The following is a 20,334-nucleotide window of genomic DNA, read 5'->3' as shown; positions in this document are numbered from 1 at the left end:
GTATAAAATAGGTCTGGGAGTGTAGCCCGGAGGTAGAAGGGTTTCCAGGAACCCTAGTACCACCAAAAAAAAAAAAAAAAAAAAACAAGAAAGAAAGAAAAGAAAAAAAAAAAACCTAAAATGTAAATTATGCTGGCCAGTGTCTATGGAACATAAACGAGGAGGAGGAGAAAGAAAGGTAAGGTAGAACACAATGTCAGACATAGGCACTGACTGCTAGCTGTTTACCAAAAGTCTGTTTTCTCTTCCTGGGATGTGATTAGTTTCCATGTCCTACCTCCCTCTGAAATTACATAGGATCCTGTGAATAGATTCTGAACAAGGAAATGAAGGTACTCTTCAGGGCCAAGGCTTAACGTGTGCTTTCCCTGCTTACACTTCCTCCCATCTATCAGCAAGACACAGCAATAGCCAGGCCTTAGGGAATGGCAGAGCCACAGAGAGCTATCCACTGTCGAGGACATCTTGCGGACTCTTGGGCAAGTGTAAAGTGAGCTTTAGCGACTGAGCCAATATTCACATCGAGGTCTACTTATACCACAGCCAAGCCCAGTTATCATGCGGGGACTTGTAAAGTTTTTAAGCTTTAATTTTATTCTAACTGCAGTGGAAGCAAAGGAGTGATACAATAGTGAGGGCAAAGAGTGATAAAACCCAAATTTGTCATGTTTTTCCCTAGTTTTAAGGAATGAACCCAAGGGGTATTCTACCACTGGGCTACAACCTCAGCCCTATTTTATTCTTCTCTTGAACAGGGTCTCACTAAGTAGCTGAGGCTGGCCACTCATCCTGCCAATCCTCCTGTCTGAGCCTCCTAAGGACTGGGATTACAAGTGTGCACCACCATGCCCAGGTAAAAGCTGATTCTTATAAGAATCATTCTCAATGCCATGTAGAAAATGGGTTGTTTGGATCAGGAGTGGATGGAGGTGAGACTAGAACAGTGGAGTTATTCGGGTGAGAGAGAGCAATGGCTTAGACTAGGCAGTAGCAACATGTTTTAAAAAGTGGTCAGATTCAAAATATATTGCTAAGACTGTATGTGAGGTACAAAAGAGAATGATCAAGAATAACTTCTGGATTTTTTTTTTTTTTTTTTTTTGGTGGTACTGGGGTTCCTGGAAGCCCTTCTACCCCCGGGCTACACTCCCAGATCTATTTTATATTTTTTTATTTGGAAACAGGGTCTCTTAAGCCAGCACAGCTGGCTTCAAACCGGTGCAAGCCTCCTGTCTCTGCCTCCCAAGCGCGGGAATTACAAGCGCGCGCCACCACACCCAGCCAACCTCTGGATTTTTAGCTCCTCTGGATTTTTAGCTTAGGCAAGTTCATGGTGATGCTATTAAGGAAAACTGAAAAAAACTTAGAAAGTAACTGATGATATCTAACAAAGAGCAAGGGAATGTTTAAGGTTTAAAGACTCTTCTTTAATTGTTTTGTTTGAAATGCTAACAAAACCTCCAAATAAAAATGTCTCACCATGGATAATGGCACACCCATAATCCCAGTACTTGAGAGGCTGAGACAGGAGGATCGCAGGTTTGAGGACAGTCTCAGCAATACAGCAAGACTCCCAGCTATATACCATGACCCTGTGTGAAAACAGAAAGTAAGCCAGGTGTGGTGGTACATGCCTATAATCCCAGTACTCGGGAGGCTGAGACAGGAAGATCTCAGGTTAAAGAACATCACCAGCCACTTAAGGCTTTCAGCAGCTTCATGAGAACCAGTTTCAAAATAAAAAACAGCCGGGCGTGGTGGCGCACGCTTGTAATCCCAGCATTTGGGAGGCTGAGACTGGAGGATCGCGGTTCGCGGATAGCCTCAGCTACTTAGTGAGGCCCTCTACAACTCAGTAAGACCCTGTTTCAAAATAAAGAATAAAATATTGGGCAGGGGGCATAGCTTGGAGGTCAAATGTCTCTGGGTTCTAGCCCCAGACCCGCAAAAAATAAAATAAAATAAAATAAAAAATAAACAGGGCTAGGGGTGTAGCTCAGAGTTAGAATGCCCCTAGGTTCAATCCCCAGCACCATATATAAAAAAATAAAAAAGGAAAAAGAGCTAGGGATGTAACTCAGAGACAGAATGCCTACCTAAAAAGAAAAAAAAGTTAAAAGAGAGTTTAGTATATGAATGTGGAGCTTAGAAGGCAAGGATTGAAGATATAAACACTGGGTTCACCATCATACAGTAATATTTAAAGCTACAGGCCAGATTTGGCACTCGCTAGTCTCCTACAAGACAAAACATCTACCACACTTACTCAATATATACTTCTTAGGGGTGGGGGAAGGGATACTGGAGACTTAAACCAGGGGCATTCAACCTCCAAGCTACACCCCAACTTTTTTCAATTTTTGTTTTGAAAAAGTTCTGCTAAGTTGCTGAGCATCTTACTACGATGCTGTCACTGTCCTCAAACCTGCTATCTTCCTGTCTCAGCCTCCCAGGTACTGGGATTACAGACATGGGCTACCACACCCAATTTACACACACCTCAATTTGAGGTAATCTCTCTATTTTCTGTAGTTGCACAATAATTATTTTCTACATATCTAATTTAGGAAAGGCGAATTGCTGTATAAGAATCTTTTCTATTGTCATAAATTCTAATTTTCACATATTTGTTTTTTGATTTTCCAATTAGATGTTTTCTTAACACATCTTACCCTTCTTTGTATTTCTTTCTTGTGTGTGTGTGTGTGTGTGTGTGTGTGTGTGTGTGTGTGTGTGTGTGGTACTGGGGTTCCTGGAAGCCCTTCTTCCTCCGGGCTACACTTCCAGACCTTTTTTTATTTATTTGGAAACAGGGTCTCTTAAGCCAGCGAGCTGACTACGAACCTGCGCGATCCTCCTGTCTCTGCCTCCCAAGAGCAGGGATTACAAGCGTGCACCACCATGCCCCGCCCTTCTTTGTATTTCCACAGGACCGTAGTGTAATGACATGCATAGGTTGAGCATTTTCTTCTTTTTTTGGGGTGGTGGTATTGGGGTTCCTGGAAACCCTTCTACCTCCAAGCTACACTCCCAGACCTATTTTATATTTTATTTGGAAACAGGGTCTCCTAAGCCAGTGCGGCTGGCTTTGAACCTGCACAATCCTCCTGTCTCTGCCTCCCAAGCACGGGGATTACAAGCGTGTTTCACCATGCCCAGCGAACATTTTCATTTATTTGACACCTTTTATTTATTTTTTCCGGGTCTGAGGATGGAACCCAGGGGCATTCAACCTCCGAGCTACACCTCCTGCCCTATTTTTTTACTCTTTATTTTGAAAAGGGCCTCACTGAGCTGCAGAGGGCCTCACTAAGTAGCTGAGGCTGGCCGCGAACGCGATCCTCTGGTCTCCTGCCTCCTGAATGCCACGTCCGGCTCTGACACCTTTTAAACGGCAATGAGGTAGTTTAAGACTTTTAAGAATATTTTTGCCAAAATGAAAGGAAGCAAAACTCTTAAAAAGGTAGAATTCACTTGGGAAAACTGGTCATTTGGACATGCCTGTCCTCCCCAGCTGCCGAGCGGCAGGGCTGTCCTTGAACCACTTGCCTATGTCCACATCAGTGAAGCCCTCTGCGCTGATGGCGTCCACCGTGCTCTTGTCGATCGTGTCCAGGCAGAGACTGGCAAGCTGAGGTTCGTCAAACAGCCGCGCCTAAACGCAGAAAAGCCACGGCTGTATTATTTTTCAGTTATTTCACCTTCAGGCTACACATACTCAAACGTGATACCAAGAACAGCTATAACTGCTAATTATATAAAAGCACCTACTTAAAATATAATGTCTAAACTGAGCGTGATAGCACACTCCTATAATCCCATTACTTGGAGGCGGAGACAGGAGGATCCCAAGTTTGTGGCCAGCCTCTGCAACTTAGTGAGGCCCTATGCAACTTAAGTGAAACTGATTAAAAAAAGAAAAAGAAAAAAGGAAAAGGAAGAAACAGGAGGGCTGGGGGTGTAGCACAGAGGGAGAATGCCCCTGGGTTCAATCTCCAGTACCACAAAAATAAATAAATAAACCAGCGAGGGGCTTCAAAACTGCGCGATCCTCCTGTCTCCACCTCCCAAAAGCAGGGATTATAAGCGTGCGCCACCACGCCCAGCCAGTCCAGTTATTTTTATTCTAATACACACACAGCCTGTTTTCTTATACAGTACCTGATCTGACCCTTAACCCACCAGATAAGACATTATAATCCTATTACCAGAAGAAACAGAGGTTCAAAGACACCTCCTGACTTGCCTAAGATCATCTACCTAGATATGTTGCAGAGTCTTGTGTAAAACTTAGGTTTAAGAACAGAAAAAATTTAAAATTCACACTATGAAATAATGTGATAAGGGATCTATGCTCACAGTGAGGATGAATCTCACAAGCCTGGTGATGAGGAAAAGACAGAGTAATATACAGTGAGCAAAAGAGAATAGATAATGGAAGATTTCCAACCTAAAGTAAAGCTTCTAATATGGGCTTTACTGATCTGTACATTGTGACTTAAAAAAAGAAGTGTAAAAGCAGGGGGAGTGGAAGTCAATTCAAATAGTGTGTGTGTGTGTGTGTGTGTGTGTGTGTGTGTGTGTGTGTGTGTGTGTTTTACTGGGAGTTGAAACCAGGGGCATTCTACTTAGGAGTCACATCCCAAACCACCTTCATTTTTCTTTTTTTTGCAGTACCGGGGGATGGAAACCAGGGGTATTCTACCTCTGAACTACAACGCCTGCCCTATTTTTTATTCTTTATTTTGAAACAGGGTCTCACTAAATAGCTGAGGCTTACTGCAAACCTGTCTCAGCTTCCCAAGCACTGAAATTACAAGCATGCACCACCAAACCTTATTTTTTATTTATTTTATTTATTTATTTTTTTTTAGTGGTACTAGGGTTCCTGAAAGCCCTTCTACATCCGGGCTACACTCCCCAGACCTATTTTATTTTTTTTATTTGGAAACAGGGTCTCTTGAACCAGCGTGATCCTCCTGTCTCCACCTCCCAAGCGCGGGGATTACAAGTGTGCGCCACCATGCCCGGCTTTATTTTTTATTTTGAAACAGGGTCTAAGTTGTGGAGGGCCTTAGTAAGTTCCTGAGGCTGGCTGCAAACCTGTGATTCTTCTGTCTCAGCCTCTCAAGTACTGGGATTCTAAGTGTATACCACCACAACCAGCTATCAATAAAGATTTTTAAAAACCAAGACACTGACAAGAGATACAGTGGTAGACATAACAATGACCGAGCTCTCAGTTTGGCTCAGGCCGGCTCTATGTGAGCTCCAAGTACAAACACTAAACACACAGAGGTAATAAGGAATGGTAATGTAAAAATCCTCTGATACTGCCACAAAAATGATGCCCATCATTTGGCATGTCTAATGGCTCTTTATTTCCTTTAAAGTAAAATTCATTTTATTTTTTGTTTGTTTGTTTGGTACTATGCATGGTACTAGGACTGAACTTAGGGGCATTCTACCTCCAAGCTACACTCCAGCCCTATTTTTAAGTCTTGTCTCACTGAGTTGCAGAGGGCCTCAATAAGTAGCTGAGGTCGTCCGTGAACCACGATCCAAATGCTGGGATTACAAGCATGCGCCACCACGCCTGGCTAAGACCTTGTTTTAAAGTAAAAAAATAAAAAGGGCTAGGGGCATGTCTCTATGGTAGAATGCCCCTAAGTTCAATCCTGCAATATTCCAAGTTAGAGATTTCTGTTAAAAGTTAAATTTATATATATTCTATTTATTTAAAATATGTTTATATTAAAATTTTAAATTTACACATACACAAATATTTTTAAATCATAATTTTTTTGGTACTGGAGATAGAATCCCAGGGGCACTCTACGCCCAAGCTACAAACCCAGCCCTTTGTTTTCGTTTTTTTATTTTTAAGCAGGGTCTTGCTAAGTGGCTGAGACTGGCTTCAAACTTGTGGTCCTCCTGTCTCAGCCTCCAAAGTACTTCAATTACAGGGGTCCACCACAAAACATTTTTTAAAATTACAGACGGTCTGGAAACTCTGATTATATATTGAGCTTATTTATATCAACTTGCTTTGTCGAATAATTTATAAATTCCTAACAAATTTATATTAATAGAATATTAACTCTATTGCATGTAATTTTTCCTTAAAATTTGTTTAGGGGTGTGTGTGTGTGTGTGTGTGTGTGTGTGTGTGTGTGATACTGGGGGTGGAACCAAGGGGCTTTGCTACCTCCAGGCTACACTCCCAAACCTATTTTATACTTTATTTGGAAACAGGGTCTCACTAAGTTGCTGAGAGCCTCACTCAGTAGCTGAGGCTGGCTTTGAACCTGTACAATCCTCTTGTCTCAGCCTTCCAAGCGCTGGGATTACATGCGTGCACCACGCCCGGCTTAAAATTTTAACTTCAACAAAAAGTTACAAGGATAGCCCTCAAAACAGCCATATACCCTTATCCAGATTTACCTATCTAAATATCTGTGGTCAGTCCATGGTAAAGAACATGTGAGTTTAAACAAAGCCAACTGCTAGCTGGGCAGAACGGTCATAAATAACCCAAGAAATGGACACCCATTGTAATTTCACCTTTAGTATAGGATCCTATCTCAGAGCTACATCCCCACGCCCTATTTTATTTACTTATATAGTGGTACAGCCCCTAAATTCATTCATGCATTCATTTAGTGGTACTAGGAATGGAACCCAGGGCATTCTACCTCTGAACTACACTTCCAGACCTATTTTATATTTTACTTGGAAACAGGGTCTCATTAAGTTACTGATAGCCTCACTTAGCTGCTGAGGCTAGCTTCAAACCTACAATCCTCCTGTCTCAGCTTCCCAAGCACTGGGATTGCAAGCGTGTACCACCTCGCCCAGCTCTTTATTCTTTACTTTGAAACAGGGTCTAAGTTGCTAAGGCTGGCTGTGAACCTGAGATTCTCCTCTCAGTCTCCTAAGTAATGGGATTACAAACATGCGCCACCACACCTCGCTAGTTCATACGTTTTTATAACCCGAAGAGTCTATTATCAATGGGAGCATGGTGGCACATACTTGTAATCCCAGTATTTAAGAGACTGAGAATGGAGGATGGAAGGTTTGTGGCCAGCCTCAGCAACTTACTGAGGTAGGTCCTGTACAACTTAGTGAGATCCTGTGTCAAAATAAAAAAAAAGAATAAAACTGGGCTGGTGGTATAGCTTGGAGGTAAAATGCCCCTGGGTTCCATCCCTAGTACTACACATACACAAAAAGAAAGTCTATTAGCAGCAGATATTTCAGTTGGCAAACTCAACTATTATTTTTAGTTTATGTTATTTTATTCAGGGTAGCAACTGTCAATCACTCCACAGATTACACAGGAAGCATCAAGTTTCCTATGAAATCTATTGCTGCTACTTAAGAGTAAAGTAAGTTTTCTAAAACTTAGTGTTGGTATTATCTCTAACAGGACACCTCACAGTTTTTTCCTGTATAGATCATGCTAGTACTGTATACTGAGGCTTTGTTTCAGAGTAAAGCTTCCTGAGACCCTATCAAATAAGTGAACAAGTTACTCAGCAGAACAAGAAGCTCACAATACCCCAAAGTGGACATTCTGACAATACTGGATTCTCAAGCCAGTAAGACATTGAAAAGTTTGCTGACACTGACTTTTAAAGAACCCTTGCTACTCTAAGTGTTGCCCAGAAACACTTGCTTCAAAATGCAGATTCTCAGGCCCCGCTCCAGATCTACTAACCTAGAAACTGCATTTTAACTGCCAAAGGCTATTTACTGACTTCTGAATTGTGTAACTCAAGGTAGCTGAGTGATCCTCTTCACATACATTAATAAAACCACTTGAACAATAATATTACTAATCAATGACAGCTTATTAGATTTTTATCACTAATTTAAGAGAAAAATACAGGGTTCTGACTTAAAATATAGTCCTGCAGGGCATGGTCGCAATTTTGTGCACCTGTAGTCCCAGTACTTTGGAGGCTGAGTGGGAGAATCATTTGAGCTCAGAAGGTCAAGTTATTTCACTTCTCTGACCTAAATTTCTTTATCTATAAAATGGTGATAATAAGTTAAGTACTATTCAGGCATAGTAGTACACACCTATAATCCCAGTACTTGGAAAGATGAGACACAATCAAGGTCAGCCTCAGCCACTTATTCTGAACCTCAACAACTTAGCAAGACCCTATTTAAAAAATAAAAAATAGCCGGGCATGGTGGTACATGCTTGTAATCCCATATTTGAGAGGCTCAGACCAGAGGATTGTGGTTTTCAGACAGCCTCAGCTACTTGGTGAGGCCCTTCACAACTCAGACCCTGTTTCAAAAATAAGACTAAAAAATAGGACTAGGGGTGTAACTTGGAGGTAGAATGCCCCTGAGTTCCATCCCCATTACCGCAAAAAAAAAAAAAAAAAAAAAGAAGTAGAATGCACCTGGGTTCAATCCTTAGTAAGTACCAAACTGAACACTTAAGTTACTGTAAGAAATAAATGAATTAATACATACAGAATACTGAGAAGGGAGACTGCACACAATCATCACCCAATATATTTTGCTATTATCACTATTACTATTATTAGTAGTATAGTATCTGGCATACATGGAGTTCTATAATTATGTTCAAGAAGAAGTGACATCAGCATGTTCTAGCTTCTATAATTATAAATACTTAATGACAAAAGAGTTCTTTTAAATGTACCAAACATTTTCTATATGATAGAATGAACACTCAACTGTAAAGACAGGCTGTGGGCCCTAACATCACCTGTTATGAGACTTTGGACAAGCAATTAATTAGCACAGGTTTTGGTTTTCCCATTTGTAAAATGAGAAGAGTTGAGCTTCAGCTCCTTAGTGATTAATACCAGTACTAAAATTCAGTAGGATTAGATTCATCTTGTTTAAGACAGGGCCTTAAACATTGCCAAAGCTGTTTTGGAACTTCTGGGCTCAAATGATCCTCCCACCGAGTCTCCCAAGTACTGGGACTACAGGTGCGCAAAAACGCGACCATGCTCTACAGGACTATATTTTAAGTCAGAACCTTAAAAACATCTCATACAAGAGCATTACAACACTATCTTAAAGAGAAATAAGTTATATCTAAAGTATGAGCCTAGCCAGGCATGGTGGTGCACACCTGTGATCCTGGTACTTTAGAGGCTGAGACAAGAGGACCTCATGTTTGATGAGGTCAGCCTCAGCAACTTAGCAAGACCCTGTTTCAAAATAAATAAGGACTGCAGAGCACCCCTGGGTTCAACCTCCAGTACAAAAAGAGTATGAATGAGATTACAGGCATTTAAAAAAATGCTAAATAGCATACATTAAGGACTGATTAATGGTTCCACAGGTGTGTTCGGTTTATAAAAAGCCAGACTGTATACTTATAAATGTGTACTTTTTTGTATAATGTACTTAGTGAAAACCTTAAAATGTGAAAGAATATCTGATATGCATTGAAAATTCTAACTCCTTCAGGAACGGGTCAGCAGCTTCCAGATTCAGGTACAAAGACAGTTAATCATAAAACTTTTATGGAATTAAAATATTCAATCTTTATTTCAGATCCAGCAAAACTGAGAACAAAGATGTCCAGACAATTTCTGAACATATTCAGTCACAGCAGGAGCAACAATGGAAATTAATCCCAATTCCAATCCTCCGTAGTCATCTAACCTTGAGCCACAACACCCCACTTACATAAGGTTTCAGTGTCTTTGCCTGCATGATTCAACACTGTGTCATTCTGCATTTCTAGGAGCCGGGTGTGGTGGCACACACCTGTAATCCCAGTAACTTGGGAGGCTGAGACAGGAGAATTGAAGGTTCCAGCCCAGCCTCAGCAACTTAGTGAGACTGTTTCAAAATAAAAAATTAAATAGGGCTGTGGTGTAGCTCTGAGATAGAATGCCTCTGGGTTCAATCTCCAGTAACAAATAAGAAAGAAAGAAAGAAAAAAAAAAAGGTTTGAGGACAGTCTTCACAATGTAGTAAGGCTTTCAGCAACCTAAAGACCCTGTTTCAAAACAAAATATAAAGGGTAGGGAGGGCCTGGGGGAAACAGAATGCTCAAGTTCAATTCCCAGCACCATTAAAAAAGTTGCATTTTTACTCTAAAACTTTATGAATCTGATATATTTCCCTAACACTGTAAAAATAACCATATATACTTTAAAATAACGATCTAAAATTAATTCTTCACCAAATACTAAATATTCACATATAGTTATGCTTATGTTCAATTTCTAGGTTACAATAATACACTTGAGCTACACTTACTTACCTGAGTAAGTAACATAAAGGCGTTATCTGCCCTAAGATGTTTGGTGAGAAATTCCACACAATGTGCTTCCAAGGCTGGGACTGCATATTTCTTAGCAGTATAAAGAGTGGTCATAACTGTTTCTGGGCCAATTTGAACTTCATCTGAATACAGAAATCTGGAAAGCAATTGGGAAATTTGCAGAGATGATCAGTACTGTTTTAGACAAGCAATCCATCAGAGCTACACCTTTGAGGAATATTTTAAAAGAAAATGAGCAAACTGAAAACCAAACTTGCTTCAGATTTTATAGACTATCTACAGGACAGCTATACATACACCACCTCACTTTACTCTTACTCAATCCTGAGAAGCAGGAAATGTCTCCATTTTACTGAGGAGACTGAGGTTAAATGAAGACATGACACTAACACAGGTCCCTAGGCCAAGGCTTCAGAGTTCTTTTTAGTACCCCATTGCTGCTTAGGTAACAGTGGTTCCTTTCTCTCTCCTCATCAAAGGATGTTCACTTAAGTCAATCAACAGTTAGCTAAGATCACATCTCTAAATGTTAAAACAATTGCCTATTTCCTGAGAGTAGTCCCTTCTTATTCTAGTCACCTTTAAATCTGTCACTATAATCCCTCAGCAAAGTGACAACAGAGTATTGGGGCTACGGAAGAAAAACAATGTAATGATCCAGATATTCATGGATCTTTTTATTTTTTTTAATTTTTGGTGGTACTGGGGGTGGAAGCCATGGTAGTACATGCCTGTAATCCCAGTACTTGGGAAGCTAATACAGGAGGATCACAGGTACCAGGCCAGTACATGGTAGCAGCAAGACTCTGGTTCAAAATAAAAATAAAAGAGGCTGAGGATACAGTTCAGACGTAGAACGCCCTGGGTTCAATCGCTAGTGTAACACACACACACACACACACACACACACACACACGCAGACACACACACACACACACACACACACACACACAGAGTTTTAAAAGTTCTCTTCTGTTCCTGAATTACTTGCTTCACTAAGGAAGTTGTTTATTTTTGTCATGCATGGTTTGATTTTTCATATACGCCAAGTGAATGATGTCCCTAAGTTTAGTATTCTAGTAACTGGTCTGTTTCCAGATAGAACCTTCTCCAAAATGGAAAGGCTGGCTTGGCTGAGAGGTCCGTGGACCTTGCTTTTGAGTGGGAAACCAGGCAGAAGCCCAAGGGCCCACAATGACATTGGGAGTAGAGTGTTACCTTGGAGTCCCAAAGCCATACCAGAAGTTTTCTTTTTTGTGGATCTGAGGACGGAACCTAGGGGCATTCGACCTCAAAGCTACACCCCCTGCCCTATTTTTTATTCTTTATTCGAATGCTAGGATTAAGCGCGCGCCACCAGACCGGCTTACTAGCAGTTCTATCTGTTCCAGAGTGTGCTCAATTTAAGGTGGACCCTATCAGTTGTCACCAGCAGCTAGGTGAAGGGATGGTCCATAAACAGGGTTTAAGTTATCTTCCATGTCTGAGCACTGCTTCCTCACTCTTACCTTTCTTTTTTCTTTTTGCTGTGCTGGGGGTGGAACCCAGGGACATTCGACCTCTGAGCTATACCCCCTGCCCTATTATTTATTCTTTATTTTTGAAACAGGGTCTCACTGAATTGCAAAAGGCCTCACTAGATAGTAGCTGAAGCTGTCTACGGACCTTGATCCTTCTGTTTCACCTCCCAAATGCTGGGATCACAAGTGTGCACCACCACACCCAGCTACTCTTTATTTCACTGAGTTGCAAAGGGCCTCACAAGTGGCTGAGGCTACCTACAAATCTGCAATCCTCCTGCTTCAGCCTCCCAAGTACTGGGATTACAAGCGTGCACCACCACACCTGAGTAGGACTGTAGTTTTAGATTATTCTGTATGAGACCACCCCATTCAAATTGCTAAAATTACATTTCAGTCATATACCTCTGCCTTATATTAAAAAACCCTTTTTGCCGGGCATGGTGGCACACACTTGTAATCCCAGCCCTTGGGAGGCTGAGACAGAAGGATCGCACAGGTTCGAAGCCAGCCTCAGCTACTTGGTGAGGCTCTCAGTAACTTAGTGAGACCCTGTTTCCAAATAAAGTATAAAATAGGTCTAGGAGTATAGCCTGGAGGTAGAAAGCCCCTGGGTCCCACCCCCAGTAGCCCCCCTCACACACACACAAAACAACCTTTTTAAGAAACATCTGTGAGCTGGGCATGGTGGTGCACCCTTATAATCCCAGTACTTGGGAGGCCAAGACAGGAAGATTACAGGTTCACAGCCAGTGTCAGCTATTTAGTGAGGCCCTTCGCAACTTAGTGAGTTGTTTCAAAATAAAGAATACAAAATCAGGCTATGGGCCAGGTGTGATGGCGCACACTCGTAATCCTCACCCTTGGGAGGCTGAGACAGGAGGTAAAATATAAAATAGGTCTGGGAGTGTAGCCGGGAGGTAGAAGGCCCCTGGGTTCCATCCCCAGTACCACCAAACAACAACAAAACAACAACAACAAACAAAAACGGCTATGGGTGTAACTCAAGAGGTAGGGAGATAGCCCCTGGGTTCCATCTCAAGTACCTGAAAAATATCTGTGGAGCCAGGCACGTGCGCGCGCACACACACACACACACACACACTCATAAACATCTATTTTTTTTGTGGGGGGAGAGAACTGGGATTTGTTTTCAATACTGTAAACACTAAGCTGGGCATGGTGGCGCACGCTTGTAATCCCTGCACTTGGGAGGCAGAGACAGGAGGATGGCACAGGTTCGAAGCCAGCCTTACTGGCTTAAGAGACCCTGTTTCCAAATAAAATATTAAAAAAAACAGGTCTGGGAGTGTAGCCCAGAGGTAGAAGGGTTCCATTCCCAGTACCACAAAAAAAAAAAATTGTAAACACTACGAATTATAAATGACCAATCAGGTTTCTTTTCTGCATTTGCTTCCAAGATAATTAAAATGAAGGGAGTTACTAGCAATAGCATAAAAATTTTTATTGACCTTACTCTTGGCCCCATTTTAAGTCTTACTCTTTGTGTGTGTGTGTGTGTGTGTGTGTGTGTGTGTGTGTGTGTGGTACTGGTGATGGAACTCAGAGGCATTCTAACTCTGAGCTATACCCCCAGTCCTATTTTTTATTCTTTTTCTTTTAAAAAAGGGTCTCACTAAGGGAAAAATTTTCATTTCGAATAAGAAAGCAAGCTAGTCAGACACCTATTATTCCAATACTTGGGAGGCTGAAAAAGGAGAATCACAGGTTCATGACCAGCCTCAGCCCTTTAGCGAGGCCCTTAGCAACGTAAGACTCAGTTTCCAAAAAAAATTAGAGGTGGGGGGGTACAGCTGAGAGGTAAAATGTCCCTAGGTACAATCCTCAGTACCAATAAGAAAAAAAGCCACCTAAAAATCCAATTATCAAGCCAGGCGTGGTAGCACATACTTGTGATCCTAGTACTTGAGAGGCTGAGACAGGAAAATCACAGATTCAAGAACAACCTCAGCAACTTAGCAAGGCCTTTCACAACTTTGTGAGACCCAGTTTCAAAATAAACAAAATAGGGCTGGGGGTGTAGTTCAGAGGCAGAATGCCCCTAGGCTCAACCTCCAGCACCACAAAAACAAAAAACAAAAAACAAGAATTAGCTAGGCATGGCACACACCTGTAATCCTCAGTACTTGAGACAGACAGAATGATCTGAGGTTTGAGGACAGCCTCCGCAACATAGTGAAACCCTGTTTCAAAATTTAAAAAGGGGGCTGAGAGTGCAGCTCAGAGATAGAATGCCCCTGGGTTTAACCACCAGAACCACAAAAATAAATAAATAAAAATAAAATAGGGCTAGGGTACAGAGTTAGAATGCCCCTGATTCAATCCTTATTATCCCCCTAACAAATCCAAGAATCATCTTGGCTCATACTTTACTCATACGTTTTCTCTATTCTATTAATCATCCGAATTTCTATAATATAAAACTAAGCCAAGATTTACAAAACATAGCTAAAACTTAAACATGACACTCCACAATACTTTGCATTTTAAAGTAGCCACTTAAACTCATATAAACTCATATGACTCTAAGGTCAAGAGGATAGAAAAATGACTGCATGTCACAATTTCTGTTTTCTCAGCTTGCCAAAAAGATAAAACTTAGGTTACATTTAATGTAACTTTAAAGACTTTAAAGGCTAAGGTGAAAAATGATTTCATAATAAGAAAAAAGTCACAAGATCATGTATATTTGTTTTACTCAAAAAATTTCCTGAGGGACTATCTATTATCAGGGCATTGTGATAGGTGAGAGAGCCAAATAAGTAAGATAGCTTTGCCTATAAAAAGCTTAGAACTTGATAATGAAATTACTCAAAAGTAGTACCCCAATGATAACAAAAAATATCTATAGATAATAACATATAACATCTAATCTTTTAAGGCCCTCAATAAACCATGCCTTCTAGCACTTCCCTTTTATATAGATCTGCCCGTAATTAAGCTGGGCTGGCCCAGACTAGCTCCATTTAATCAATGGAATGTGGCAGAGGGACACTGTGCCAGCTTGGAGCCTCACCTTAAGGATACCTAGGAGCTCCTGCTTTTATGCTCCTGGGACCCACCAGCCAAGACACCAAGCTACTCTGCTGGAGCAGGCATGTGAAAGGATGAGACTACATATGGAAAGGGGAAAAGGCTAGGCCATCCCAGCATCTGAGTCATACCCCACCCAGCTGCCACCTGTTAAAACACAGGAGAGACCTGAAAGAGATGCCAGATGCCACAAGGGTGATTGGAGTCAACCCACACAATGAGGAAAGATAATAAAGCGGTTAAGCCATTAGGTGCTGAAGTGATTTGTTCTACAACAAAAGATAACCAGAGAAATTAGATGAGCCAGGGCACAATTCTGCTTATGGGTAGAAGTTAAGTGATGCTTTCTTTATAAAAGCAGAAAATCCTGAAGATTATCCTAAGAGTAGTAATTAAGTGTTAAGATCTTCTGCGCTACAAAATAGGAAGGTAAGGAAGCCTTTTTTTTTTTTTTTTTTTTTTTTTTTGGTGGTGCTGGGGTTCCTGGAAACCCTTCTACCTCCGGGTTACACTCCCAGACCTATTTTTATATATTTTTATTTGGAAACAGGGTCTCTTAAGCCAGCGCAGCTGGCTTCAAAGGAGTGTGATCCTCCTGTCTCCGCCTCCCAAGCGCGGGGATTACAAGCGTGCGCCACCACGCCCGGTTTAAGGAAGCCTTTTCTAAGGCAGGAATTAAAACAAGAAAAAGGTCATCTATAGTTACACTTGTGACAGTAAGTAGGATGAGAGGAAGGGAGAAAATAAAGATTGAATCACAAAGATCTTGTTCACCTCCTACAGTATTTACACTTCATCTTACTGGCATAAAGAAATTAAAAGACTCAGCAGAGCAGTGGTGGCTTCCGCTAATAATCTCAGTACAAGGAAGGCTGAGCCAAGAGGATCTCAGGTTCTCGACCAGCCCCAGCAACTTACTCTGTTTCAAAATAAAATAGGGCCAGGGAATGTTGCTTAAAGGTAGAATGCCCCAGGATCAATCCCCAGCATCACACACAAATAAGATTCAGGGGAATCATGACATATTAGAAAGATAACTGCTAAAGACAGCAGTCTGGCTGAAGAAATACAGAAAAAAAGGAAGACTAAAGGAGGTGAGAAATCTGTAGAATAAACTGGAAGCAACTGTAGCTTGGACCCAAGCTTCCCAATCACTTCCCAGCTGATCCGCAGAATTATGAAAAAGTTAGTATTTTTAAGTCCCTGGGTTTTGGGATTCTTTAAAGCACTTTTTATTGAGTCAGGTGAGGGGCACGCCTATAATCCCAGTACCTGCTGGTTCAAGGACAGCCTTGGCAACTTAGTGAGACTCAGCAACCTGGTTAGAATCCATTTCAAAATAAGAAACAAAAAAAGGGAGCTGGGCATGGTGGCCCATGCCTGTAATCCCAGTAGCTGGGAGGCTAAGATAGGAGGACCACAGGTTCAAGGACAATCTCAGCAAGTAGCAAGTAGTGAGACTCATCAATCTAGCAAGACCCTGTTCCAAACAAAAAATAAAACTGGGCTGGGATGTAGCCCGGAGATAAAATACTCGTGGGTTGTCCCCAGTATGAACCAAAAAAAAAAAAAAAAAAAAAAAAAAAAAAATCCAAAATTTGAATTTCCCATAAGGTATTCTTCCCAAAATATTTGGTGACTATAGCATCTACGTTTCACAGCCAGCCAATACCTAAGTTTAAAAATCAAAGTAGGTATAGCCAGGTGTCATACAGTACACCTATAATCCTAATATTTGTGAGGCTGAGATAGGAGGATTGCAAGTGTGAGGGCAGCCTTGACAACCTAGTGAGACCCTGTTTCAAGTCAAAATATAAAACAGCTGGCGGGGGGATGGCACACACTTGTAACCCTAGCATTTGGGAGCTGAGACAGGTGGATTGCAGTTCGCCGACAGCCTCAGCTACTTAGTGAGGCTCTCTGCAACTCAGTGAGACCCTGTTTCAAAATAAAGAATAAAAAATAGGGCTGGGGGTGTTGGTTGGAGGTAGAATGTCCTTGAGTCCATCCCTGGTGCCACAAAAATAAATAAGTAAATAAATATAAAAATCAAACAGGCTGGCTGTGGTGCTCAGAGATAGACTACCCCTGGGGTTCAATCCCTAGTACCACATAAAAAGAAATAAAATTCAGCACAGTCCCCTGTCCAAATCAGTCTAGATACCTATTTCAGAATTAAGCAATGATCAGAATCTAAGGAAGGATGAGTACCTTTAAAATACACTAAAATAGAAAAAAAAAAAGAAAAGAAATTAAATTGCATCATGCTACATTTCAAGAACTCTAAAAATCAATGGGAAAGGACTGATTTAAAATTTCTATAAAATATGAAATACATACCCTAGCAATGTCAGTATTTTCTCAAAGGGGTACTTAGTAATATTTCAGATGAGCATTTCTCAAATTTAGTCACTACACATATCACTCAGAAGTGTTAAAAATGTTCTCAGGGTCTAATCTCCAAAAATGATAGAGAGAGGGGATCTACAAATTTAACAAGCATCCCTGTAAATTACAATGCAGGTGGCCCACAGATTATTTTGACAAATGCATCTGAATCTAGAAAATTAAATGAACTATATTCAATCCTTCTGTACATGACTTCAAATGCTCTTTAACACTTCACAGTACCTGATTTTTATAAGTGTCCTATTTCGTGCATGCATTGTATTTCATCAAGTGGACCTATCACTGTTTAACTAACCTTTCCATGCACCTGACTTCTTTCTCACTACTATAAATACTACTGCTATAAATATTTTTGTACAGAACATCTTTCCACTACCTGAATGCTTCCTAAGTGGAGAAAGAAAATCTATAGCACCAAACTATTTTCCAAAAGGGTTTGTACCACTGGTCATGGTGGCACATACCTGTAATCCCAGTACTTGGGATGCTGAAACACGAGAAGCTCAGATTTGAGGTCAGCCTCAGCAATTTGGTAATGCCCTCCATAACTTAGTGAGACCCTGTTTCAAAATAAAAAATAAAATAGGGCTGGGAGTGTAATTCAATGGTAGAATGCCCCTGGGTTTAATCCCAGTAAAACACACACACACACACACACACACACACACACACACACACACACGTTTATATCATCATCTTTGTCAAGTAATGCTCCCCAGACTTAAAAAAAATTGGTGGGGTTAAGGGAAAAAGTACTTCATTGCACATGTTTATTTACTAATAAGATTAAACACTTTGTTAATAAGTTGCATTTTTCTTTCCTAATTATCTATATCTATCCTGTCTTTTATCCGTTTATAAATGAGACCTTAGCATTTATTTCTATTTGGAATTTATATTCAATTTCCTGTTGATCTTCCCTATTGAGCTGAGAACTTCTGTGGACTATTCTGTTCCAATAATCTTATGTTTTTGCTTCAGTATTGCTCAAGACTACAAGTTTAACAACACATTCTGCACAGGCAGCCAAAACCACCCTGACATAATGAAACACACACGGTTTTAATGTGAGTCTGCTCCATTACTTGGACGAGTCACTTGACTCAGTCCCATTTGTAAAATTAGGGAGAAATACATACGCCTCCCCAACATAACTGCTGTGATTAAAAGCTAATAATGTCAAACGATTACTCCCTTCTATTAGATACAATTAACCAGTATCAACCTACTACCCTCAAATAATCAAAATGCAAACTTCAACACCAATGGCAGGATTCTTCTGCAACTAGGGATCAAACCCAGAGGCATTCTACCTCAGAGTTACACACCCAGCCCTATTTACTTTTTATTTGAAACGGGAGGTCTCGCTAAATTGCCGAGGCCGGTCTCGAACCTGCGATTCTGCTTCCTCAGCCTTCCACGCACTGGGATTACAGGCGTACGCGACCTCAATGGGGATTCATCTTTGAGCAAATGTGACCTTGCCGAAACACAAGACAGGTAAGGCCACCTTCAACTGTTCTGGCTATTTACTTTTCCGACCCTTAACTTGTAATCCCAGTACCCGGGAGGCTGAGGCAGGAGGGTCGCGGTTCGCGGCCAGCCTCAGCTACTTAGGTCCTCCGCAACTTGGTGAGACCCTGTTTCAGAACGAAGAACAAAAAGTAAGGGTTGAGGATGTAGCTTGGAGGTAAAATGCCCCCGGGTGCAATTTCGAGCTAAACAAAGGATAAAGAAGTTAGAAATCCCCAACTGCGAGGCTTCCCAACCGCCCCTCCCTCGTCCGCCCGCCCGCCCGCCCGCGCCCACCTCAGCAGCGCCAGGAAGGCGGCGGGCTCCACGTCCGGCAGCTCGATCTCGGCAGACGTGGTGGCCATGCCGCCATTGAACATAGCGTCGAAGACGGCGCTGCCGGCCGCCAGCACGAAGCGGTGCGCGGGGATGCGCTGCGGGCCCCCGGCGGCCGCGGCGCCCCGGCCCTTGCCCAGCACGAAGCGCACGTCGCTCAGCAGCTCCGAGTTGAAGAGGAAGGCGAAGCGCTCCTTCAGCGACGCCTTGGTCGCCTGCCAGTTGTACAGCGGCTCCCGCTGCAGGGGGGGCGGCGGCAAGGGGCCCGGCTCCGCCTCGGCGCCCGAGGCCTGCTCGCCCGCCGCGGCCGGCCCCGCCGCGGCCATCCTGCGCTGCGCGGCTCGGGCTACGCAGAGCGATCGCGCCGCGCCGCAGCCATCGTCCGCCGCCCCCAGGGTGGCGTCGCTCCCCGCCTTCCGGGAGGCTGCTTCCGGCCCCGCCCCTGCCGCGGCCCCGCCCCGACACGTAACCACGCCCCGCGCCGCAGCACGCCGCCCCGCCCCTCGATACAGACGCGCTCCCGCCGCCCCGCCCCTGACGGCGTAGGCTCCCCGCCCCTCAGCACGGGCGCGCTCCCGGAGCTCGCAGAGCGTGCCCGGCTCGGAGCTGTGGCATGGGCCCCCTGTTCCTGGGTAGATCCCAGTACCTTGGGAGGCTAAAAACAGGAGGATCACAGGTTTACGGCCAGTAATAAAATAGGGCTGGGGTGTAGCTCAGAGGTTTGATCCCCCAGTGCCACAAAACTAACAAACACGGCTGGAGATGTGGCTCAGTGGTAGAATGCCCCTGGGTACCAATAATTAATTAATTAAGGAAAGGAAGGAAATAACCTAGACTAAGAATCGATTGTATCAACATGCTACTGACAAGTAGCAGTATGTTGAGGGCTGGGGGCAGCTCAGTGGTAGAGCACTTGCCTAACGTGTGAGAGGCCGAGTCTTGATCCCAAGCACCTCATGCACATAGAAATCACAGGATAGAGCAATAAAGATCTGTTTACAAGAGGTTATTGGCATGAAAAAGTATCCTCAATCCATATGCTCAGTGAAAGAACCAGCTACAGAACATGCGCAGTACACCATTCTGATCCTCAGGCTCAGAGTACACCACTCAGTTTCAAAGGTCTGAGCTTTTCAGTCCATTTAACTGGAAGCATATGACCACCTTACTATATATTGCAAGGTGAAAGGATTATGGGTGATTTTC

General features: G+C 42.5%; 1 protein-coding gene across 1 annotated transcript in view; it reads right to left on the bottom strand.

The window, feature by feature from the left end:
- The window catches only part of BTBD1 (BTB domain containing 1), a gene marked incomplete at both ends in the record, with an annotated part of 40,540 nt that extends 21,086 nt beyond the window's left edge, over window positions 1–19,454 (bottom strand). The window contains 3 exons of the mRNA XM_080692753.1: window positions 3,550–3,655; window positions 10,277–10,433; window positions 19,090–19,454. Coding sequence (XP_080548879.1) covers window positions 3,550–3,655; window positions 10,277–10,433; window positions 19,090–19,454 — 628 coding nt within the window. The remainder of the gene's footprint in view (window positions 1–3,549; window positions 3,656–10,276; window positions 10,434–19,089) is intronic.
- Window positions 19,455–20,334: the final 880 nt, after the last annotated feature.

Source organism: Muscardinus avellanarius, assembly GCF_963383645.1.
Source record: "Muscardinus avellanarius genome assembly, chromosome: 3".
In the NCBI taxonomy this organism is placed as follows: domain Eukaryota; kingdom Metazoa; phylum Chordata; class Mammalia; order Rodentia; family Gliridae; genus Muscardinus; species Muscardinus avellanarius.
Note: the sequence above shows the minus strand (reverse complement) of the source record. Positions and strands in the feature narration are given on the sequence as shown.